Raw genomic sequence first — 25,005 nt, 5'->3', positions numbered from 1 at the left:
TACCTTTAGCATCAAAAACATGCCCACTCAAGTTTTGTGCTGACATTTCTCTGGTCCATCATCACCCTTGCAAATCAGTATTTTCATGCTTAAGACTGGGCAGGCGCACAGGGTCGCCAGGAAATGGCATCACCAGACTTTGTAAGATTCCCTTCTACAAGTTATGACATACGGCTGTGGATGAACTATAATATTTAAATGACATATTTCCCACAGAGTCACAAAATCCTCATAGAAAGTATTAAAAAAAAAAACAGAAATAAAGAGTCAAATACAGAGATGAAATGTACAAAACAAATGAACAGGCAAACTAAAAGTTCTTGAAAGTATTTTACTTCAGATTGAAAAATGAACAGCTTCCACACTGTTCTTTCCGAGATACACAGTATTCACGAATACAATGCTGGTCATTTGAGGACATGTATATACACCTCAATTTCTCCTTCATGCTTTTTCTTTTAGAAAGATACTGTTTACCAAAAAGAAACTTCAGCAGTACAGGAAAAACTATTTTCCCAATAAATTTACGAAAACCTAAGATTCCCAATGGAATCAAGATTATCTTCCCGCTACCACCACCTTAATATAATCACATGCTTATTGGAACACTAATATTCGCACCCTAAGAGTACATTTACTTTCAACAATGAGGGTGATTCTGAAAAAAATAAAATAAAACCAAGAAAACAAAACTTCAGTGTGGTAAATGTAACATGGATCTCTGCAAGTATTAAGTGTCTGAAGTAGGCAGCTAATACTGGATTGAATATTATTTTATAAATAATTGTTCCCTTAGCAGTAAACATAAGTCTACACATTCACAAGTCCTACAAAATAAATACTGTGATTATGCACAATATGTTATGACAAACTAGTTTCAAAAAACAAAAGCTCAACATCTTGATAAAAATTCTGATCAGAATAAAACATGACTCTAAAATTTAAAACATCATCAAAATAACATCACATTTAAAATCATCCACAGTTTACACAAGTACTATGAGTTTCCAGTTTTGGAACACATTTTTCCGTTGTGAATTAAAATACGAACATATTGAAAATAGTTAATTTCAATGATGACATCAGTTTTGGTCTTACTTTAACATTATTTTCTTTTATAAAAAGTTGCACTGTGTGTCCATTAGTGGTCTGATTGGTCTTTGATACTCCATAAACGCACATAAAAGAAATCCCTAAAAAGCCAATAGTACTGTGTGTGTGTGTGTGTGTGTGTGTGTGTGTGTGTGTATAAAAGAATCTCATCTCAGAAATGGCTGTATTTAACAAAGCCACATTCAGTGATGCTAAACATAAGAGCTTTCACCTTGGAAGCAAGTACTTTCAGAACTGTCACTTACATTCATTCTACTATATTAAATATTCCCAGCTGAGTTTCCAACTCAACAGGTGAGGAATAACAGAATTTTACATCTCATTTGCACTCAGAGCTGACCACAACCAAGCTTTACAGTATGATTAAAACAAGCCAATGTTTAAAAAAGTTTTAATTAAAGACAACAATTCCATGAAAGGAGAAGATAAAGAATGGGATGACTAGAAGTATTTGGTCTTAATAAGGCAATACAAAATAGATCCATTATCAAAGACCATTTAATTTTTAAAGACTGACAATACCAAAAGCATAAAGTGGAGTTTAAGAAAATAGTTTTTATAAGTATGATTTAATTAAAGCTGTTTACAGTTATCCTCCCCCACAGTAGTTAAGCATGAATCTGAAAGAGTAAGAGATGAGACCCACAAGCGCACGCAGCACACAGGGTCGGGGGCTGCATGCAGAGCTCGCGGAGCTTGAGGCTGCTCTGCGCCAGGAAGGAGACCAGACGAGGGCGGCCTTGCGTCTCCTGCTGGGGCTGGTGTGAAGACAGAGAGAAGGGCAGGAAAAAAGGCTGCGAAGGAACAAATACGAAGTCATGTAATTGCCCACTGCCCAAAATGACAGCACACTAGAAAACAGGAGCAAGTTAGTTCTCAGAGATGACCAGAGATTTTTCAGTGTTTACACAAAAGTACATAGTACATTTTTTTCTTTTTTCTTTTTTTTATAAAATAAAATAAATGTCATTTGCCACCATAAACCTTTTCTTTAGAGAGGAAAAAATTTTGAAGCAGGTCACAAGGGTTCTATTAAGTCATTTCAATGCCAAGGAAAACAAACTGAGTAATAGAACTAATCACTTCCCTATATATGGATGCCAAGATGACAATTCAGATTACTCTTCAAACTAATCCTGAGAAGAAATCTGTTTACAATTCAAACAGTAATGTTATGTAAAAAGTATTAACAAATCCACTATTACAAATATCAATTTCCTATATGGTCTTCTATATATACAGACAATAAAATGGTAAATATATGCAAAAATATTAAAAAAAAAAACCATGCACAGATCACTTTCCCCTTTGGAATCTGACTTCCTATAGGATACTTCTGTTTGCCTTTCCCACCCCATCCTCCAAAACTGTGTTTTATTTCTATCTCCCTACCCACACTGAATACTATTCCCTATAACTCTGCATAAAGCCAATGAGAAATATATGTATTTTACATTCAAGCTTTAAATCTTAAAATGACCCTGTTGTAGCATACGACTTATCAAATAAGCAGCTTTTTTCCCCGTTTTGCTTGTTTTCTGTTTTTGCAGTTGTCAGTCTCCATGATCCATTCCGTGGCGAGCTGGGAAAAACGCAGTTGCTAAATCACCGTCTCAACAGTGTGACGCTCCTGACTGTGTCCCAGGAGTCCCTATGCAACTGTCCTGAGCGTGAGAGCATTGCACACAGAAGACAGTCCATCGCACAGTGCCGACTATCTACAAAGGTCTGAGAGGGGTGCGTCCCTCTTGTGTTTCCTCTTTTTGCCATGGTAATACTGATTATTGGATTTGCCTTGATGCTGTTTGTTTGTCATCAAGGAACCATGGCTTGTCTGAGTTGTACCTTGGAAGCCTTTGCTGGAAGAGCGAAAGAGCCTTGCTGATCCATGCTGTGGAGAAAGAAAGCAGTCAGGAAGACATCAGTGTTTCTGGTTAGCACACTTGCATTCAGGGGAGCTTTCACGGCTAAAACTACGCTGCTTAGAGTTGTCTACTGACTGCTGACTTATCTAGCAGGCAAAAAGAGGATTAATTTGACTAAGCTCTAAAATTTACATTTTTAATTGAAAAGTAGACCACTAATTAAAAAAGAGACTACTACCCTGTCTTCTTAATGTGCACATCACTGGGAAACTCTCAGACACAAATGGGTGTGCGGGCATGTGAGGTATGTGCCTGGTTGGTTGGTCCTTTCCCACACCCGCTACTGCCACCTGCCTTTTCTCCTCACACCCATCAGCCTCTTTTAAGAAGCTCCAAAGCATGACTATATTCTAGCAACACGTCGCCTTGAGAGTCTTTATGAAACACCACTGTGACATCAGCCTGTGTGGGAATCTGGCTGACTGGTCCTTACGGGTTGTCCCAGCCAACCCACCACATTACAGTTGTTATCGTCTCTTCCATCAGCCCTGACACATTAACTTCTATTTCTCCTGAGGATTGTGTTTAGTACACATGGACGAGGCTGTGGAAGTAAAGGGGACGCAATGAGTCAAATGAGACCCAAGGTAACTGATGAGCCAGTCGTCTCTGTTTCTCAAAATCCCAGCTGTACTAGGAGAGGACCAGGGCCTCAGGCCAGGGCCCAGTATCCATGGCCTCATCCCCTCCCTTTGATTTATTACTTATAGTTAATAACTGTAAGTAACTAAAACACAAATAAGGCATGTCTCTGGCCTGTTTATGTCAAAGCCAATGTTAATCCGTGACCACAATTCATAGCTATATGATAGGTTCAAAACAGGCAAAAAGGTATGATGTATTTAAAAACAGTAAGATCATTCCTAGATATGCACACCACCATTATAAAGTCATGCAGTACCTTTTCATAGACAGTTTATTTCTAAGACAATGAAACTTTTAATTAATTAATGCCTCTTTTTGTTGTTACCAGGGCCTCAAGAATGCTTAAGCAGACATTGAATAACCCCTGCCATAGCCCCTCTACAATTTTTTTATGCTGAGTGTGTGACAGTGTGGGAAAGGGGACTGGGTTATAGCTGTGGGGGAAAATTTAACTTTCTGGGCATGCATGGAGGCCCTGGGTTCAATCCCAAGCACCCCAGCAATGATAACAGATGTGGTGGGTTGGCAGGGACAACCTGTAAGGACCAGTCACTAGATTCCCACACAGGCTGTCGCAATGGTGTTTCATAAAGGTTCTCAAGGTAACCTGTTGCTAGAACATAGTCATACTTTGGAACTTCTTAAAAGAAAACAGATTTGTTCTTTAACCTAGAGTTATCTTTAAATCCATGAAAACCATTGTTCACATGTTAGAAATTCTAATTAACTTTTTATTGAATACTACAACAAAAACACAAACTACACACACCTGAGATTTGTTGGTGCTGTTGGGTGGGTTAGTGGTTTGGGTGCTCTGCATTTTCCCAACTGTCTGAGAAGACTCCAAGGTCACATCTTGTGGCCCTACTCGGTTCCCAGCGGACGGACGGCAGAGCAGCTGTTTTGGAGTTTTGCATGGTGTCGCATCTGAATCCTAATACAAATCACATGAGTTACAAAAAATGTTAGTAATGGATAAATTCGGTATTCAAACTGAAGCACCCAGGAGGTAAGGAGGTCTGAGGAAGACTCCAAACTAGTCACTCTGGTTTCCTTTAAACTGTTGAAGGATGTTTTTCACGGGCTTCATTAGCAAGTCCACTGTCCACCTTGGACTTGGGAATTGGCCATGAAGGGGCTCAGAGGTCCTGGAGGATGTGTGTTTGTATGCACATAAAACAAGTCATGGCAGTACCAAGCTAAGAGCATGGCACAAGGCGACAGGTTTAGGAGCTCAATTTTGGAAGCTTTGCACTGACAGATCTCTTCCATCAAGCGCACCTGAGACAGTGAGCAGGCTGAGCCCGTCTCTGCCCCTCTCTTTAGCCCAGGCACACTACCTGGCATCTAAGTCACACTGTCTCAGGTGCTAAGCTCCCTCTTGGGGCTGTCTCTGTCCACCCCACCACCCTCACCCCATTGCACCCTGCTTAGCATTCTGTCCTCCCGGGCGCAGCTCCAGGACTCACAAGGCACCCAGAGAATCTGCACATGAGTAACTATGACTTAGTGACAGGTGGCCATTAAGAATGACATAGAGTGATGTCCTTTACATTCTTCTTGGTGTCACATAATGAGCTCAAAAATCCAAACACAGTAACAAGGGAATTTTAAACCTTAACTCAAAAATTTACCTTAATCAAGAAAACTTATTATATATATATATTTGATGTTTGAATTTTAATAAGAATAGAGATAGTAAGTAGATTATAGGCTGAAGAAAGGAGGAAACAGGACAGATGCCTAAGAAATGGTTTCTTTTTAAGACTGCTGGAAATATTAGAATAGCAATAGCTGTGTAACAGTATGAATACATTCAAAACCACTAAGATTATACATTTAATGGTGAGCTTCATGATATGTGCATTATATCTCACCTTTTAAAAACTTAAAATTGGGAAGCTCAAAAACATTATTTTGAAAGAAACTTCATTAAAAAAAGAATATATACTGCATGAAATATATCATTTTTCCCCTTAATTTTATATATTTGATACAGGGTCTCACTACACAGCTCGGACTCATAGTGATCCTCCTGTTTTCAGCCTCCCCAGTGCTGGGATTACAGGTGTGTGCCACTACGCCTGGACTCAGCTGCTGGCTCTGTGTGCTCCAGGGATGGGGCTGGTGCAGCATGCAGGATGGGCAACCAAACCCAGGGGCAGGGCTGGCATGGCATGTAGGAGCAGATATCAAACCCTGGTCCCTGTGCTTGCTAAAGCAGGAGCTTAGTCCGCTGAGCTATCTCGCTGGCCCTGAAATATATGAAATTTTATAACAGGTAAAACTAACCTACGGTGTTTGGAAATCTGAACAGTACCTTCCCTGTAGAACTACGGGCTAAGAACACTCTTCTTCAGGTGAGGATAACATTATATAACTTGCTGGCATGCTGGGTTACATATGTGAATACATTCAATAAAATGCAAATGTGCTTTTTGGGTTCCTTTTATGTCAAGCAAACAGTACAAGCAAACACTGAAGTCTGGCTAACAATGTGCAGGACAGAAGTTTAGGAGAAGTGTACTGGTATCTGCAATCTCTTTAAAATGGACCAAGGTAAGAGGAATTAATAGGCAGAGGGATGGACAGACGGTTAGGTATACGATGAGTAAAATATAAATAGAATCTATAGTAAATATAGAGACCAATAAAATTCTTTCACTTTCACTGTATGCTTGAAATTTTTCAGAAGAAAATACTAATAAAAAAGAACAAATATGAAAGCTATTAAAATTTTCCAGCAATAAGTAAAGTGACCTTAGCCCTGCAGATGACTAACCCAGCAAGACAGTGAGCACAAGGTTCCCAAGTCTGCGTCTTTCGCACTCACCACGTCACTGGAGCTGGACTGCGTAGCAGAAGAGGATGACACCGGACCTGATGAAGAGTTTGAAGAGTGTTTACTAAGAGATTCCGAAGCTTTACTTCTACATTTTCCAAGGGCTTCATTTTCTTCAGACAGATTATTATTACATTTATCTAACTGCTGAGTATCTACTATCAAGGTAACACCATTTCCTGAAAGAGTGGCAAAAGATTGGAAAACGTTTCTTCCCATTAAATACACACAACACAGAAAAGCCTCTAAGACTCAGTCAGCAGAAAAGAACCTCACCATTGCATGAGGGTTCCGGCCTGTTCTGCAAGCCCCACTGCTTGGAGATCCAATCTCTGTACGTAGCAACTTCATCTGTTACTCTAATTATCCTACCTAATATGCTGTGGGTATTTAAGAGAAAGGAAGGACACATTAATTTGAAGATAGGAAGCCATCAGCAATCTAAACCAATAAGCTGATTTTAGTGAAACTCTTACCTCTCTGTTTCGTTGTTGGGATAGTACTTTGCTATTGGTGATACAGCGTGACTCAAAACGACATAAGCATAATCAAAGGCCTGTTTCACTTGCATGGCCCCATAGGAACTCCTTCCCACATCATTACCTTTAAAAGAGATGTGCACACAAAGCAGTAAGCTTGACCACTGTGTCACAGGATTTACACGTTGACCAGCCCTCTGCTACTGATCTAGGAGCAGGGGAGTGCCCCCCACAAAGCTGAGCCGCCAGTCTCTCCTTCGGCCCTCCACACGCTGAAGTGCGGTCAGTATTTTATACTATGGCATAGCCAGGAGCTGCCTATGTGCTTTCTGGCTCCAATAAGGACTCTCTCATCACATGTGCAAACAGCCATGTAAACAAAAGAAGTAATGGCCTATTCCCTCGTAGGCACAAACCCAACAAAGACACTCCAATTTTTTTCCTTTTGATCAATCAATACAAATTTCCCACCTTAAATTATGAGTTCTGAAAAAGTGCAACTGTCATGCATTTGGACAGAGCCAGCTCCTGCTGAGTAGTTCACTGACTATACCTAGAGAACTATCAGTGCTCTAAATGTACTTCAGTAAGCCAGAAAATGGCTCCCAGGCAGTTATTTTATCTTTTCCCTCCTTCTCCTTATCTTCAAAATTATACATTAAAGCAAATGACTAAAAGCACTTTTAATAAAATCCAACAGTGCAGAACCCACATATTTTATACTTACATGAAAATAATACTGTCCCAAAAAGCTAAGATACCAACAAACAAAATTCATGAGAACAAGAAAGAAATTTATTTTCTGTTCACTTTCAAGCTAACTCAAAGCTGGAAAAAGCACAGGAGGACTGCAAAATTAGAGAAAAGAAGCGCACTACAAAATACATACTGTCTCCTTAACCCCTGCGCTCATGAATTCAAAGGCATACACTACACCTACTCTCAGGACTTCAGAGCATCTCCTAGAGGACTGAGCGAACACTGCTTAGAATCACCACAAAGGACACAGAAAAAGGAAAACTCCACCAAAGTAGAGGCACATGTGGACCTAGTGAGTGGCTGCCTAGTTAACCTGCTGAAGGCACAAGTCACCACCAGCACACCCACGAGTTTGCAGATTTGGGGAGGAGGGTCCTTTCATTTGGTACATTTGATGAGTTATTGATTAAAAAACCATAATTAGAAATTATCCTTCATTCCTCACCTAAAGAAAATTTAAGCTAGAAGGAGGCTGATGATGCCCTGTGTGGGTGCCCACAAATTTACCTAATTTCAATACCTGGTTGTAAAGGATCTTCAATATAAAGCATGGATGGCCTGTACCCATCTAGCATATTTTTCTGTACTTCATCTTTGGCCACATAAGAACCACCATCCTTTATCCGGATGCCAGTCTTTAAATAATTGAAGTGTCGTCCATATAATTCAAAAAATTCTATTAAGAGAACACCATAGTTTGTATTGGGGATGCAGGCATCTTCCCTGGGATGTAACTAAAAGAGAGAAAAAAATAAATTATCTTAGGTTTTCTCTAAATGATTGGAGGGGAGGTGTTTACACAACATCTTCACTTCTATCAGCAGTATTATTGTTAACACTCCCGGCTGAGCACAACAGATGGCACCCAGGAGGAGCCGTGCTGCGCTGCGGCTCACAGCGACTCCACACAACCACCCTGTGGGCACGGAAGCAGGGCAGGGGACGCGCAAGGCTGGGCTGGCCCAGCCCTGCTCCAGGACGCCGACTGGGCTGGCCTGCCCCGCACGGGGTGGGGGTGTCCTCCAACTCCAGCAGTCGCTGGCACCTGGTGCTCCAAGCCACGGAAGACCGAGACTCCTAGCTCCTCCACCCCACAGTAGCTCTCATTCCTTGCCCCGATTAGCTGCTCAGAAGACACTCTTCTTTTTTTCATTTAGACTACCATTTACACTTATGGCAAACTTGTTCTTTGTGTTTTTTTTATTTTTTGTAGTACTGGGCATGGAATGCAAGAAGGGCTGAGCTACAGCCCCAGTCCTATTTTATTTTGAGACAGTCTTGTTACTGCCCAGGCTGGCCTTGAATTTGTGACCCCTCTGCGTCAGCCTCCCAAAGGCGGGGCAGCCGTGTGACTGCATGCTAACATCTTCAGTGGAAAGTCTCTTAAAGCGATGAGTTTTCCTTTAGTGCACTCCAGCGTGGCACACCTGCACAACCTACCTGGAGGAAACTGACAGCCATTAGAAAGAGACTGTAAGAACCAATTCCACCTGTAAATACTTCATTAAGGTCCCTCTGTAATAGGAATTGCTTCAATACTAAAACCAGGTATGGCAACACAGGATATTTCTGAAAACAAAACAAAATTATACTTTCAGTGAATATTGTCTCTTTCCAAAGAACTATTAGTTAAACAGCCAATAAAACTTTTATTTGATCAGTTATATTGTCCTGTAAATTGTGGTAGTAGTACCAAGAATAAAAAATTAAGGAATTTTTAACTTTTCAAAAAAACCCAAAACTTTATTTGCACATGTCCTTCAGATCTGAAATTTTGCTTCCACGCATCTGCTTATGATCATTTTTTTTTTTTTTTTTTTCAAAGAAAAACCTTTTATTTGGGCCCATGAGAGGGTCCTGAGGCAGGAGTTCCTTTGACAATGCATTCATGTACCAGCTGCTTCCCTTCAATGAGCTCCAGGTCTTTAAGTTTCAGGCTCAGCAAGGTACTATTGGTGGGCAGGAACATGGCCCTCTGAACACATTTTGGCAGTGCCATTCACAGGGTAATGATGTGCCTAGCTCATGTCCCCAAAACCTGCCTTCTCCCAGGGTTATCTCTGGAGGAAGCAACTAGGTACACAAAACTACCTACAAGGCTGTTTGGCATGGTCATCACACTTGCTAGAAAGGGCATCATGGTAGCTAACTTACCTTTTTCAGGGATGAATCTGGGATATCAATACATGGCCCAGATTTCACTGACCTTCTCAGACCAAAAAGCTACAACTCTTATCGCACAGGTCCTGCTTTACCTTGGTCTTATCCATCCAGTAGAAAAGTATGAAGATGAAATATAGGAAGTAAAGCCATGCTGTTATGTTGAGCTATGGGGGACTCAGGTCAATAATTTCTGACATTGCCAGTTAAACAGAAGACCCAATGCTATTATGGTCTACTGGACTCTTTTAGAATATTTTGCTGAGTTTACACACCTATAATATTCAATAACAGAATTTAGAAAAAATAGGGTATACAGATGAATGTCCATTTTGTATATGTGTTTTCAAAGTGGTTAGGATAGATATATAGTTGCATTCTCTTAATGAATAGAATGATTTGTTCTAATGGTGTTTGTAAATAGGATCTCAAGTCCGCATCTTGTGTAGCAATTAACCACTAAGAAGAATATATGCAGTGTGTTATTTGTTGAAACTGTACTTCCGATTTGATTTGAAACTGTCTCATTGCTGTTTATCAATAAAATTTTGGAATAAATAAATAAATAAATAACACACACACACACACACAAAAATACATGGCCCAGTCATTGCAGTACATCCTTAGTTAGGCTTGTCATACCAAATGGTTCCCTTACACACCAACTAACGTTGGAGATGGCCCAAAATCCTCCAGTTGACAACTATGCTGAATTCAAAAGCTGAATATACTTCAAAAGCTCATCTAGGCCACCAGAACAAAAGAATGGGGACTAGAGAAAGATCAATGTAATTCCTATCTTAGTTCAGGCGCTGAGATGGCTGAACTGCAACCACAGGGCAAACTACACCAGTAGTCACACTCTCTTTCCAAATTGGGTCCAAAAACAAGAGGCCTCTGCAAACCATTCTAGATGCCTGTGTAATTGGTAGTTTTAGGATCTCCTCTGATATGTGATTAATAAGCAGAAACTCAGAGGAGGGAGAGGGAGGGGACACACTGTATGCAAGCAGGGCCTATACAGGGGTGGAGTGCATGTACCTGGCCACAAGTTAAGAGAACAGGGTCTGGAAGTTGACATCATACACCACTAACTAGCTGAGCTGGGTTTAGGTTCTTGCACTGTAGCACAGAACTTGCATGAAGCACCACAGCACAACAGCTGTTTACTTCTTTTCAAGCAACTCATTAAAAAGCACAAAATTCTTATCTTCATTCTGGTTTTCAATGGTCAAAGTGACAATAATTTTGTTTTCTAGATCTGCAATTCATTCCCAATCACTGCAACCTGCCACAGAAAATACTGGCTGTACTTCACCCTTAGCAGGCCAGTTTGGCAACTGTGTGACTGAAGCACTAGAGCAAGGTGAAACTACCACCTTCCATGGCTATAGGTGGATGTAGCACTAGTACCTGGCTTGTAGCAGAGAGAAGCTAGAGAGTGAAAATGTCTGAAGGTAACTTAGAAAGAGGGCTGAGGTACAAGGTGGCTCACAATCTGGTTGAATCTAAGTCTGTGGCTCACTAAATAGGGCAGTAGGAAAAGTTCCATCCAAACTCTTCTTACTGCCTTGCAAGGAAGACAGCTTCCGAGTATGAAGAATTTTTATCAGGCTATGATTACAGCCTTAACTGCTACAAGTCAGAAGGTAGTTCAGCAAAGGTGGGAAGTGAAACTTGGAACACAAAGCTACATTCTGACATCACACTCACTCTCAAAAGCTGCTTGCCAGAAGCCTCTCACAAATATCAACACAATAAAAGGCACTCACAGCACAGGACCATACCCACGCCTTCAGCATCTTATTTGCCACACACTAGCAGTGAACAGTTTTCCCACTCCTAGGTCTCCTCAGATTTCTGCATATGGAATAAAGCAATGGCAGCAACCAAGAATCAGCAGGGTAGAATAGCCTTGGATGATGGGAAGGCAAAGAGCTGGGCAGGTGTAATAGAAGACGGACACCACCTGTGAGCATAGATTCCCGAGGCAAGTCTGAGTGAAGGGTGTTGCTTATGATCATTTAAGATTGCTTTTCACCATCATATTATTATGACATCATGCATGTAAGTTTGATATCATGCAATTCTTGTGTTTTTGTCTTTTTGAAACAGGGTCTTACTGGGCAGTTTATGCTAGCCTTGAGCTCACTTTGTAGCACAGGCTGGCCTCAAACTCACAATGATCCTCCTGATTACAGGTGTGCACCACCACTCCTGGCTTTTTCGTGTTTTTTATTTTCAACATTAAATTTTTTTTTTCCCCGGGGTCGGGGAGGTGGCTCAGTAGAACAGGAACTTGCCCTGAGTTCAATCCCCGGTACCGCCAAAAAAAAAAAAAAAAAAAAAAACCTTTAGGTATAGAAAATTTTTTTCAGGAAAGGGAAAACTTACATACAGCACATCTCCAAATGAGAGGGTTCACAGATATTCCCCTTTTCTGATTTTCTATGCTCTGTATATTTTCATGGAAAAAAAGATGTCTATGATATTATATAGTTAATATCTTTCCTTTTAAAAAAGGAAAGAACTATAGCACTTCTGAATGGACAGAAAACATCCTACACAAGCCACATCACTTCGTGCTTCTAGCTTGAGGGGAAGGCTGCCAGCTGTTTTAAGTATCCCAAATGTTCCAAGGTGATGATGGCAAAATTTGCCCTATTTTTGAAGAAATCAGAACAATAAAAATAATCTTATTTCAAGATAAAAGAAAACCTGTAGGCACCACCTTCTAAGTCACCTGGGATTAAAATCAAGAAGGGGCTCCTAGGGAGGTTCTTAGCCTGAACTCTTATTGGGGATTAAAAACAGCCAGGAGTCAGCAACAGCGTGATCTCAGCCCAACTAACCATAAGAATCCACAACAGAGATCTTCTTCAAAAGCATCCTTAGCTCTTGATTCCAAGGTTACATCGTACTGTAATTACTGATCATTATAAGCAGAATCAAAAAAAAGAAAACAAAAGTGCACAGCAAAGAAAGAATCACTTTTTTTTCCCAATTTATTAGCCTTTAAAAAAAAAAAAAAAGCCTTTACTTGAGAGCCATTATGGCAATAAATGGTATGTCATGACAAGAAGTACATATTTAGAACTACTTGTCAGCAACATGTATATAGAAATAGCTCAGCAAGATACAGAACATCACCACAAGCTACCCTCAGCCACATGCCCCAACCATCTCATCACACACACTCCACAGTGTCTCTGACCTTAGTAAAATCTTTGATGAGGTCTGCGGCTCTCACTCCATTCTGGACATTAAAGCTGATATCAACTTTCACTTCAGTAAAAGAATCTGTTAATTTAATAATAGGTACCTAGAAAGAGAAGAATGAGAAAGGTAAAATACACAAATTAAATGACCAAATTGATAAGGAAGATTTCGGGCTTTGAAGTCTCCATGTTTTCATGAGAACATAAAAAGACCGAGTGTTCTGAATACCAGTTAATGTGTTCATCTACAGATAATTTACATTACATATTTAGTTTAGCATTTAACCTATGCAATGCGTTTTATAACTGTCATCAATAGAAATTTTGTTTTAGTGTCCAAACAGATTTTGTGTGTGTGTGTGTGTGTGTGTGTGTGTGTTACCAAGGATCAAACTGGGGATGCTGAGCTTGCCAGGCAGGCACTTATGCCACTGGGCTATATCCCTGGCCCCATATTTATTAATTTTTAAACTGTATATATTTCCAGTCTACAACATGAAGGAGTTTTGATGTATTTATCTTGCTATAGATACAAGTGATTACTATAGTGAAATAGACACATCATTTTATATCGTTACATTAACTGGCAAATAGTTGGCAATTAATTACAAATTCTGAAATCACATAACAAAAATGAGTATTGTCTCTTAAATATACATTAGAGTAAGTTGTTTCATAAAAAGAGCACTTTTATGCGCAAGTACTGTGACACTCACAGAATGAAAGTACTGACTCTTCAACTGCACTCACCGAAGTTAAATTTTAAGGTTCATTTACAAATAGATTTAAAGATGAAATGCTAAGAACTTACAGTAGCTTTGTCTAGAACTTTCACTGAATCCTCATCTGCAACCTTGTGTTTCCGAAGGGCTTCTTCCAGGGTCCAGAGGGGCAGGTTCTCCCACTTCCCGAACACCACGAGATCGATGTCACTGAGCACAGAAAGCAGATGCAAAGGGGCGTGAGCAGCAGGTCCCGCACGTCCAGCCTGACGCAGACACTACGGACTCCGGCTTAGCGCCCTGAGCTCTAGTTCTCCTCCCACACCCCAGGACCAGCGCTCTGCTGGCGACCGTGCTTCACTGAGAAGCACAGGCTAAAGAGTCTAACAACCTTCTCCTCTCGGCCACCTCACAGAACACAGGGCTCAGGAGACAGGGTGATTTTGAAAGAAATAAAACCTCCAAATAACTGACCAATGTTTCTTCTTCATAGACATTTCTGGTTCTAAATGTGAAACTGTGCTATCCGGATGAGGCTAATATGACTTACACATATGAGGTAGAAAATGCAGGCTGCAGGGCAGTGTGTAAGCACACACACCCCTCCTTTCACACGTACAGGTGTCTCTGGAAGGACCTGTGTGAAACTGATGCCAGGAGCTGTTCCGAGGAGAACAAGGGACAAAACCAGGACTGAGACTCTCCAGTCTCACTATTTTCGTGTCTTTTCCAAATCTACACTATGGTAAATGTACTACCTGTTCATAAAATTTAACTAATTTTTAGGACTGATGTTTTTTAGATTTTGCTGAAGCTTAGAACCTAAGTAAGGTGATATTAATGGACTTTGAAGTTGAATGTTTTGTGGTGTTTGAAGGTCAGAGAAGAGTGGAAAATGGGAACCTCCCTCCACTTTAACACACTTTGTTAGGAGACAGTGGATTGGATCAGGTGCAAATCAAAAGCACAAAAGAATGTTTTTCCCTTGTAAAGACCACAGTGTTTCAATTATTTTGTTTCATTTTGTATGTATTTAGTACAGGGTCTACAGGTTCTCACTATACAGATCGGGCTCATAGTGATCGTCCTGTTTTTAGCCTCCCAAGTGCTGGGATTTCAGGCATGTGCCACCACGCCCAGTCTCAAGACACTGTCTCAGTGCACGCTGGGGCAGGGCCAGCGCCCCCGCGTTTCAATTCTTAGGAGTCATCCTTCAGGGGACCATCACCATCACCATCACCATCACCATCACCAAAGAGGGGGCCGCCCAGGCTGTGGGTCAGGAGAGCCTTGTTAGAGCAGACTAAAATGGAACAAGTGTCTAAAAACACCAAGCCTTTCTTCAGAAAGGAGCTTTATGACCTGAACATCTGAGTGAGGAACCTGTGAGCTGAAACCACAGCTAGTTCCACGAATTCCTCACTCAAAAAAGAGGCCTCCAGCCGGGAGTACGTCCACTCCACACTGCAACCTGGCAACTCATCGCAGTAATGCGCCCCATCCACGGCAGCAGCCAGGTGCTGGGGCGAGCAGGGCTCTGCGCAGTGGTCAGGTTCTAAAGTTTGTCACCACCTGATTTTCCACTGCTTGTGCTCCCTTTTACATGTCTCTGGACGATGTCTGCCTTGATATGATCCTCAGAAATAAGTCTACTTTAAAGTAATTTAAATAAAATACAAGTAAATGAGTTTGTTTCATAAACCTCATTGGTTTTGTTTCTTTCTTTACACATTCAATGACCAAAATGGAAACACTAGAAAAATGCTAAATCCCTTGAAAACTTCTTAAATGTACTAACCTAGTAGGCAAATACAGGCCAGTTTTAAAACTTCCAAATATCTGGACCTGAAAGAGAAAAGATACAGCAAGGCGTCAATGAGGCTGGGAGGAAACACGGGGCTTTGCTGCCCTCTACTGGTCCTCCCTCGCACCTTCCGAAGGCGGTGTCACAGAGGCAGGGATTCTGCCTCACAAAGGCTCACATGTAGAACAACAGCGCTTAACAGGTTAAAATATAAAAGAGACTAAAATAAAAAACTTTAAAAATTAATATTCAGGCCAGTTCCCTTACACTGTAAGCAGGATCACAAATTCTTGATTTTCTGCTCTCCAAGCACAGGCGGTCTCACAGGTCACTACATTAGGGTCCGGCTACTTCAGTGCAGCACAGGCAAGGCCTGGGGCCAGCTCCAGAAGTAACAGTGCTGCCCTCGTAACCACACGCAGTGCCATACACTGCGACATCCACCTCGGCCCACGGAGGGCACTGGGACTTGGGCAGGGATGCAAGGCAATGAAGAAAAGATGCAAAGTTCCTGCGAACCTAACCACAGCCTCAAGTTCCTCTCTTAGGGTGGGCAATAATCGCTCACCCCAGTGAGCAGGGCACGCGGCAGTGGCCCTGATCTCTGCCCACCAGATGTCAGCAGCGCCTCCCAAGTCACTGGAGTCAAAAATGTCTGGCCACTGTCACTGACCCCAGCACTGCCTCGGACAGAACCTGCTCAGGTCACACAGGAGACAGAACGTAGTGCAGCACAGAGCAGCCACTCAGCCAAAGAGGCCGCTGCCCCTTCTCCCTTTCCCCATGTCACACTTGAAGCTTGTCTCATCAGTGGGCTTCTCGGACCTGCCTGGCTTCTACGCTGTTCCAGGACAGCGTTTTTTTAAGATGCTACTGAAGAAAAGATGATGAACTCTAAAACAATACATTCTCTGCACAAAACTGTAGAATGGATCCTCAAAGAAGCCCTAGAAACTAAAATGCTAACTTAGTACCAATAACAAAACCCCCAAATAAGCAAAGAAATCGCTGGCAAACACTGTCTGGTCAGTCTGAGGAAAAACAATGTCAGAGAGACAGAGCAGAATGTGGGGGCAAACACCTGTAACCCCAGCAGCTGGGGAGGCTGAGGCAGAAAGACAGCGAAGCTCAAGCCCAGCGGGGCACTTGAGTGAGGCCTTGTCTCGAAAAAATAAAAACGACCAGAAGGCTCAATCCCCAGACCACAAAACAGAGGACAGGGCAGGAAAGACACGCTTGCATTTGCCCAAGAAAATGAACTTAAGAAAATGAAAAAAGAAATTCTGACAAGATATTTTTGTTTAGCTATATACAACTATAATATTTACACTGATGGGTTGGAATAAAACAATTACGAAGGGTTTACATCCAGCAAATAGACAACTATAGTATGAAGTTTGATTTGTCTTTTTTCTCTTTACTCCAATGATCCCTAAATTTAGTTCACCTTTACAGTACTTGCTATTCTGCACTAGGGGGGGGGGGGCAGTTTAAGGCATCTCAGATAATGAAAATAATTAAAATAAATAAATAAATTACCAAACCCCAAATTCTAAAAGCGGTAGAAAAGTATTCACTCTTAAGATTTAATTAGTTTGGGTGTGGTGGCGCACACCTGTGATCCCAGCACTCTGGAGGCTGAGGCAGGAGGATCACCGTGAGTTTGAGGGCAGCCTGGGTTACAAAGTTCAAGGCCAGCCTGAACTGCATAGTGAGAGACTTTGTCTCAAAAAAAGAAAAACATTTAATTGGACCCTTACTCTACAAAAGCACTTGCCACATACAGGTCTCCACATGAGAAGCCACCAGTCCGCTCCACCGCATACCCCAGACAGAACCCCATCCTAGGCCCAAGCCAGCAAGGCGGCACTCACGTCAGCACTGGGCCACAGCTCCTTAATCACACTCTCGATCCTGCTCACCACCTCCATCCGCATCTTCTCCTCCTCGGGCCTTGGGGACATATACTCATAAAAATCGCTGATTTCTTCGTGCAGACTAAAGACAAAAGCAGAAAAGTGAGTATGAGCAGGGCTGATCTAATGAGAAATCACTTTAAGTAACCTTCTCTAATTAAGACTTACAAGATAATTCAGCTGATGACCTTATATTTATAGATTTTACCTCAATTTTAATTTTATAACACATGCTAAGCTAAGATGGGAATATATGGGATTAATCAAAAATGCCACAATTATTAAATAAAGTAAGAAATTCCTTGCATGGAGCATTTGTTGGCTGCTGGACATTTTGAAAAAGAAAAACAAAACAACATGCAGGCCGTGGTCTCTGCCTTTACACTTACGATCCAGCAGGTACCAAGCAAGAAGACGGTACCCAGGGGGTCTGTGGGCAATGCGCCCCCCACTGCTTCCCTGCAATCCATTGCTCACCATGAGAAAAATGGTCTTTCATGGCATTTACTTAAGGGGTCAAGTGAACGTGTCAGCCAGGGAACATTAGAGTCGCCTGCAAGAATGGCTGGCAGACAAGAGCTCCAGGCAGAGCTCCCAGTTCCCAGAGACCAAGAGGTCAGAGACAAGCAGCCAGCTGCAGGGCTACGCTGGGGGGCGAAGGAAGGTGCACCCATGGTGGACGGCAGGCTGTGGGCCTGGCACACTTTGAATGGCAGGCTAAGAAGCCCAGGTTGTCTGAGGCTGGGGAACAACTCAGTGGTAAAGTGCTTGCCTAGCATGCCTGAGACGCTGGGTTCAGTCCTTATCAATACACATGTATGTATATGTACACACACACATATACACTCATGCACACACGTACACACGTACGCACGTGCAGAAAGAATGAGTTTCGGCTTTCCCCTGTAGCAAAAGTGAGCCATCTGTTTCTGAGGGAGGAAGGAGAGACTGGGTGCAGGGAGACAGACTGACTGCAGGACTGGACGGTGGCCAGAGAGGAAGGGACCCTAAAAATGTCCCAGATGCAGACATACGGCCAGGCTTCAGGGCTGAGGGCAGAGCTGAAGAATGGGCCAAGGACAGTACTGGCCAGGAAGCAGGACAAGTGGGCTGCTAATGAGCTGAATAAAACCAATGCTGTGGGGCTGAAGGGGTCGATACAGCATTCCTTACGAAGTCCTGACACCATGGAGGGCTCTCAGTAGGAAAAGGTCCCCGGAGGGCCACCCCCTGGTTGGGGGCTACATACAGGTGGGGTGGGAGAAGCTGGGCCAGGGCAACCATCTGGCTCTAGAGGGAAAAGCTAGGAACACTGAGAAAACAAAAAGGATTTTGCAACCTCCTCTAGGTAGAACTTCTGCTACATGGAATGCTGATACCTTTCAAAATATGACTAAGCCATCAATAGCTCCTGTCTGTTTCGATGCTGTCGTTAGAGTCAAAAAACTTGGGAGCTATGTGTTCCCTTGGACATGTGGCTATGGTTCTCAGTGCTCTGTGGCCTCTGCGTGTGGGTCTGCGAGCAGGAGCCTGCCATGCAACAGCGCAATGATCTGGACTTTAAAACTCCACCGAGCTCTGCAGGTGACACGAGAAAGCCATTCCCATGGAGTGTGGTATTTTCAGTGCTGCTGGACACCTCATGAGCTTTAATTCCTAGGGTTGGGCTGGGCTGTTGTGCTTTAAAGGTTCCCAAACGTTACTGTTTGCTCTAAGGTTATCATCCTTCTGTTTCTTACAGACAGTACCTAAAAGCAAGAAAGCTTCAAGAAGCTGTACATACAGCACAGGTCCGCCCGCAAGAATGGAGACCACAAGCAAACCGTACAGGACGCCTTCACTCACCGCACAGTCAGCTATAGCTCAGTTTATTCGCAGTTCTAAACCAGATCACCAACAATATTTGTACTCTAACCAATGGGAAAAAAATCTCCAAAGCTGGACTACATCTACTCCAGAGTCCCTCACACATTTTTATAACTCAATTACAGGCAAAAAGGTTTTTTTGGTTTTTTTTTTTTACCTCAACGCTAAGTTAATGTTCATAAGAAACTAGAGGACAATCCACTCCCTAAACATCACTGAACTCCTCTGTTCAGGCCCTAGCAGGGAATGGGCCTATAAAGCCTGATCCATGCCCTGGGTAATTTCCATCCAGCAATGAAAAGAAAAGCTCCTCTGAAGTTGTTGTGGGAGACGCTTCAGGGGAAAGCAGAGGCTTCCAGGGGCCCCCACTGCCAAGAAGGAGAGGGGTGTCTGCAGGGTCCAGGGGTCCTCTCGCTGTCAGAGTAAATATGGAAATTTGATGATCACAAGACAAACAAAGACCCAATATAAAAGGGGTATCTGAATGTGATGAAAAGTTAGAAAACAACTTAAAATTTGCTTTCAGTGCTGGGATTCTAGGTTTCTCATTATAAGTTGGAGGGAAATTAAGTTTTAAAATAAACTTTTAAAGCAGAATTATCCTCCACACATAATCTTTTAATCAAACCATCATCTTTTATTGGTGTTATGTCTGCCACACCAGAAAAGGGGGCAGCGGAACAAGGCAAAGTGCAGGGTTACTAAAGAAAAAGGTATCTGAATGTAAGAACAAAGGGCCCCCCTTCAGGTATGCCGTGGTCCTCCTTGTACACCCACAGACCTCACCACCTCCTGTAGGTGACTGGCCACACGCAACATGCTAACAACAAGGTCAAACACAAGCAGTCAATTTTCAGTATAGATGTTTAAATACTCTGTGGGGCTTCCTGACTGAACAGGGTTACTGCTGTTAGTTTGCTTCATAGTTTAAATCTGTCTTTGCCTGGCACAAGTGACAAGATGACTCAACAAATCAGAGACCAGAGACATTTTGTGAGGAGCTTCTGTGTGCTGATATAGATTTATACCTGATGGCATATAGCCCTGCAGAGAAAACTTCAGTGCTCACGGGTTTGACCCAAAACTCAGCAAGACTCTACTAAGTACTGCTCAACACCATACACCAAGCCTTGTTTCGTGTATGTATTCAATTGTGAAGCACAGCTCTGCTGTGATCTGAACTCATGCATAACCAAAATACTATGCTGTAAAGCTGTAAAATTTAAACTGGTCTTTGTCCCCTTTTCTGGTATACAACTCAAGTCCTCAGAATTGCCAAAGTGATCAAGACCTTTCTGCATACAAATGACCAGGGATGGCAGGATGGGGACTCAACTACACACGACCTCTAGGGCAGGGTAGTAGTAGCCTACAGTTGATCAGCAATGCCAGAAGTTTAACCAATCAGACCTATATAACGAAGCTTCCATAAAAACCCCAAAGAGCTTGAGGATAGGTGACCAGTGAGGGGCCTCCAGGAAGGAAAATATATTCACTTGTCCAGAGGGTAGTGCATCCAACTCCACAGGGCAGAAGCCTCGGCCCTGCAGACACTGTTTTAAAGTCTGCATGGTATGGGATGAACATCAGGTCACTTGACAAAAGCCTTGCCTAACTAAATAGGATGATCACCAGCATCAGCGTGGAAAAGAAAAACCCTCCCCGTCTTGTATCTGCAAACAAGAAATCTATAGCTCCATATAATCTCACAATCTCCTGTAAGATTAAAAGGGGAGCAGGAGGGGCAAAATATGAACGATGATGGAAAATTATTTAAAAGGGAAGAGAGAGCCCACAGCTCTAGCTCACATAAAAGCTGCAGGCACTTACTTAAAAGGGCTGTTCGTGGATAAGGATGGCATGTTTCTGTTAACCCCTCCCTGGACAGGACATAGGAATAAAGAGCAGAGAACTGATGGACACTTGTCTGTGTCCTAGACTGCAGAGGCTCTAGTTTCTTTTCTTCTCTTACGAGGTCCCTGTTCCTGCTTTCCTAGAGAGAACATTCCTTATAAACGCCATCACATTCCTGCTGCTCATTTCTGGACCACAGCTTTCAGAAGAGTCTTCAGCTCATTTCCTCTCCTCTCTCCCCTTATGAACAGAGATGACAAGAGCCCGGGTGAATTCTTCCCCTCATGCCACTTCTGTCACCCAACCTTACGGCTGCTTGTAGTACATATTAGGTAAAGGGAGAAAGGAAAAGAAATCATCACTGAAGAGTTACCAAACCTAATTCTACACAATAATTCTTTCCTCTTCCAGGAAAAATTCTGAATTCCCCCACTACTCTGAGTAGACCTAACCAAATTTGGGTAAAGTTAGGATGCCTAAACTGGGCATGGTGGTGTACACTTATAATCCCAGTACTCAGGAGCTTGAGGCGGGAGGATCACTATGAGTTCAAGGCCAGTCTAAACTCCATGGGAAGACCCTGTCCCATAAAACCCAAAAAGTTAGAAAGCCTAAAAAATGGTAGGCAACATTCTGCATCTCTGGTTAACTATCTCAAGAGGAGGGAGAGCTTAGTTAATACACACAGATCTCAAATGGAAGGTCCTCAAACATTTATCCAGTGGATCAGCACATGGTGACCCAAACCTATAAGACCGATCCTAAACCCAGACTGGGCACTTGGCAACTGAGCAAGACATTGTCTCAAAACAAAAAACAAACAGGGCTAGGGAACAGCTCCGAGCGAAGGCCCTGGGTTCTATCTCCAGTACTGCAAATAAGTAAAATCATTAAATGGGGAAAAACCCTACACAAATAAATGAAGCTGTGTCTTATCCTTAGCTACAAGGTCCAAATGCCAGTAAGAAGTAGTTCAACATACTGGCTAAAATGAAATTAACTCGCACGATTCCACTGCCATTTCTTTCTCTTTGGCAGAAGGGCTAATGTTCAGAACAGACACTACTCAGTACACACAGCCCCTTGTCACACCCTCCCCAGGCCAGAGAACAAGTACAGAAGCACAGAGACAAGGCAGGTGGCCTCACTCCCAAGAGCCACTGCACAGGCAAGTCACAAGGTCCAGAGGTCACTGTTTACTAAGCACACCGTACACCCCCAGGAAATGCCAGCTGTCACCAATTATTAACAAATATTTAATGACAAAAGATAAAGACAACAAAAGCCTGCAGGTAAGAATGCTGGCAGGTCTGACCCAGTCACCAGGCCGGCAGCCTCAACCTTTGCTTCCCAGTTTGCCTTTCTAAGTGGCTCAAAAGGCTTTTTAAAACTATGAAACAGAAAAATATCAGATTATCAGAAGAACAAGACAAATCACTGATGGGTAGAAAATAGTCACCAACCTCTCACTGTTGAGCATTTAAATTCCTTCCAATTTTTCACTGTTAAATGCGTGTATCTGCACTTAACTCTAACTTTTCTCTAAGAATAAATTCTTAAGACGAGTATCTAAAATACACCCAGGATTCTTGAAATTCAGCAATAAGGAGGCCAGGCATAGAAGTGAACACCTGTAATCCCAGCACTCAAGAGGCTGAGACAGGGAAAACCACCATGAGTTCAAGGCCAGCCTGGGCTACACAGAGTTCAAGGTCAGCCTGTAATACACAGTGAGACTCTGTTAAAAAAAAAAAAAGGAGAGAGATAGCAACTAAGCATATTAAAAAGATCTTTAATATCATAAATGATAGGAAAATTACAAATTAAAATGATACCACTATACACTTAATAAGCGTGGCCAAAGCTCACCAGGCATGATAGCATACACCTGTAAACCCAGCACACTAGGTGGCTGAGGCAGGAGGATCACAAGTTGGAGCCCAAACGAGGCAATTTAACCACTTACTGAGACCCTGTCTCAAATATTTTTTTTTAATTAAAAGGGATGATTCCTGATAGTTATCACTGGTTGTCCACCTCCATCAATCTGTACATTCTTTTGATACATGTTTCTTTTATTTTTCACAAATAAAGTTGGAAACAAATGCTTTAAAAAATTAAAAAGGGGGCTGGGGATATAGCTCAATGGCTTAAGTGCCTGCCTGGCAAGCTTAAGGTCCTAAGTTTGAGCCCCAGTACCACGAGAAAAATAAAAAATAATGCAAAGAGTTGAAATATAGCTCAGCATAAAGGCCTTGGGTTCAAGAGCCTACTTAGTACCCCCCCCACACACACACACAAAGTGGCCAAAATCCACAGCAATGACAATATAAAATGGTGGGTAAGATTTGGAATGAAATCTAATTTTAGATTTAGAAATCTAATTTAATTTTCTGATGATAGGGGTGCAAAATGGTACAGCAACTCTACAAAACAGTTTGGCACGTTCTCACAAAACTAAACATAGGGGCTCGAGATGTGCTCAGTGGAACAGCCGCTACCTGGCATACTTTTAAGGCCCTGGGTCCAATTCCAAGTATCACCAACAAAACGTGACACCTACTGTAACACTCCCCCCATCTAAACATGCTCTTACCATACAACCAAGCAATCCTGTTCCTTGGTAAGAGTGAATGGATAATTCAGCCTGATGTATAAGTGTCAACAGTTGGCAGTAATCCAGAGTTATTTCACGTAAATTAAGGACACCAGCACATCTATACAATGGAGTATGTTATCGAGCAATAAAAAGAAGTACGCTCTCAAGCAGGAATCTTCCTGTGTATGCTGTTAAGTGGAAGACGCCAATCTAAACTATGGTCCAAATATATGACATTCTGGAAAAGGCAAAACTGTAGAAACAAGAGTCAGCACTTGACAGGGGTGTGGAGGCAGAGCATGGAGAACTCTGGGACAGTGAAATTCCATCCAAACCCATAGAATGGTCATTATGAATAAACCCAGATGTAAACCATGGACCATTTGACAGTTATATGTCACTGCAGATTCATTAACTGTAAACAACATACCTCTCTGGGAGGTACGAAGTAGAAGAGATTCTGTGCATGTGGCGGCGTGGCGGCTATGAGAAAGGCTTTTACTTTCCATTCAGCTCTAACGAGGAACCTAAACTGCTCTAACATATATAGTCTGTGAGAAATTTTAAAAATTTAAAAACCTAGCAATTTTCTTCCGATTATTTACTTATTTTTTTCTGTTCAACTGTCATTTATTCATCTGGTATTTAACCAAATATAATAAGGGGGACATGTGATCATTCTCTCTCATCCATGGAGGACTCACTCTGTCTGAAACAATGGATAATATTGAACTTAGGTTTTTACACTATACATATGTGTCTCTGAAAATACTTAATTTAGAAATTAAGCACAGTTAGAAATTATAACAATGAAACTTTTTTGGTTTTTTTGAGATAAAGTTTCACTATGTACTTCAGGCTGGCCTTGCCCAGCTTGGCCTTAAATTCATAGCAATCCTCCTGCCTCAACCTCCCAAGCGGGATTACAGGCATGTACCACCATGCCCAGCCAAAACAAAATTATAATAAAATAGGGCCAGGGATATAGCTCAGTGGCCTAAGCACCTGCCTGGCAAGTGTAAGGTCCCAAGTTTGATCCCTGGTACCAAAGAGAGAGAGAGAGAGAGAGAGAGAGAGAGAGAGAGAGAGAGAGAGAGACAGAG

At 42.2% G+C, this 25,005-nt stretch overlaps 1 protein-coding gene across 2 annotated transcripts in view; it reads right to left on the bottom strand.

Moving 5' to 3' along the window:
• Positions 1–325: 325 nt before the first annotated feature.
• Papd5 (poly(A) RNA polymerase D5, non-canonical) overlaps positions 326–25,005 on the bottom strand; it is a 62,050-nt gene continuing 37,370 nt past the window's right edge. The window contains exons 2-12 of one of the 2 annotated variants that reach the window (XM_004643390.3): positions 17,542–17,665; positions 15,662–15,708; positions 13,953–14,073; positions 13,138–13,245; positions 9,204–9,332; positions 8,284–8,497; positions 7,002–7,128; positions 6,802–6,905; positions 6,517–6,563; positions 4,453–4,617; positions 326–3,004 (exon numbers count right to left, since the gene is read on the bottom strand). In XM_004643390.3, the coding sequence (XP_004643447.1) occupies positions 2,828–3,004; positions 4,453–4,617; positions 6,517–6,563; positions 6,802–6,905; positions 7,002–7,128; positions 8,284–8,497; positions 9,204–9,332; positions 13,138–13,245; positions 13,953–14,073; positions 15,662–15,708; positions 17,542–17,631 (1,329 nt within the window). In that variant the 5' untranslated portion in view covers positions 17,632–17,665 and the 3' untranslated portion in view covers positions 326–2,827. Of the gene's footprint in view, positions 3,005–4,452; positions 4,618–6,516; positions 6,705–6,801; positions 6,906–7,001; positions 7,129–8,283; positions 8,498–9,203; positions 9,333–13,137; positions 13,246–13,952; positions 14,074–15,661; positions 15,709–17,541; positions 17,666–25,005 lie in introns of both variants that reach the window. The other variant, XM_004643389.2, reaches the window with a different exon arrangement.

Source organism: Octodon degus, unplaced genomic scaffold, assembly GCF_000260255.1.
Source record: "Octodon degus isolate 3935 unplaced genomic scaffold, OctDeg1.0 scaffold00173, whole genome shotgun sequence".
Lineage (NCBI taxonomy): Eukaryota > Metazoa > Chordata > Mammalia > Rodentia > Octodontidae > Octodon > Octodon degus.
This window is presented reverse-complemented; position numbering and strand designations above follow the sequence as displayed.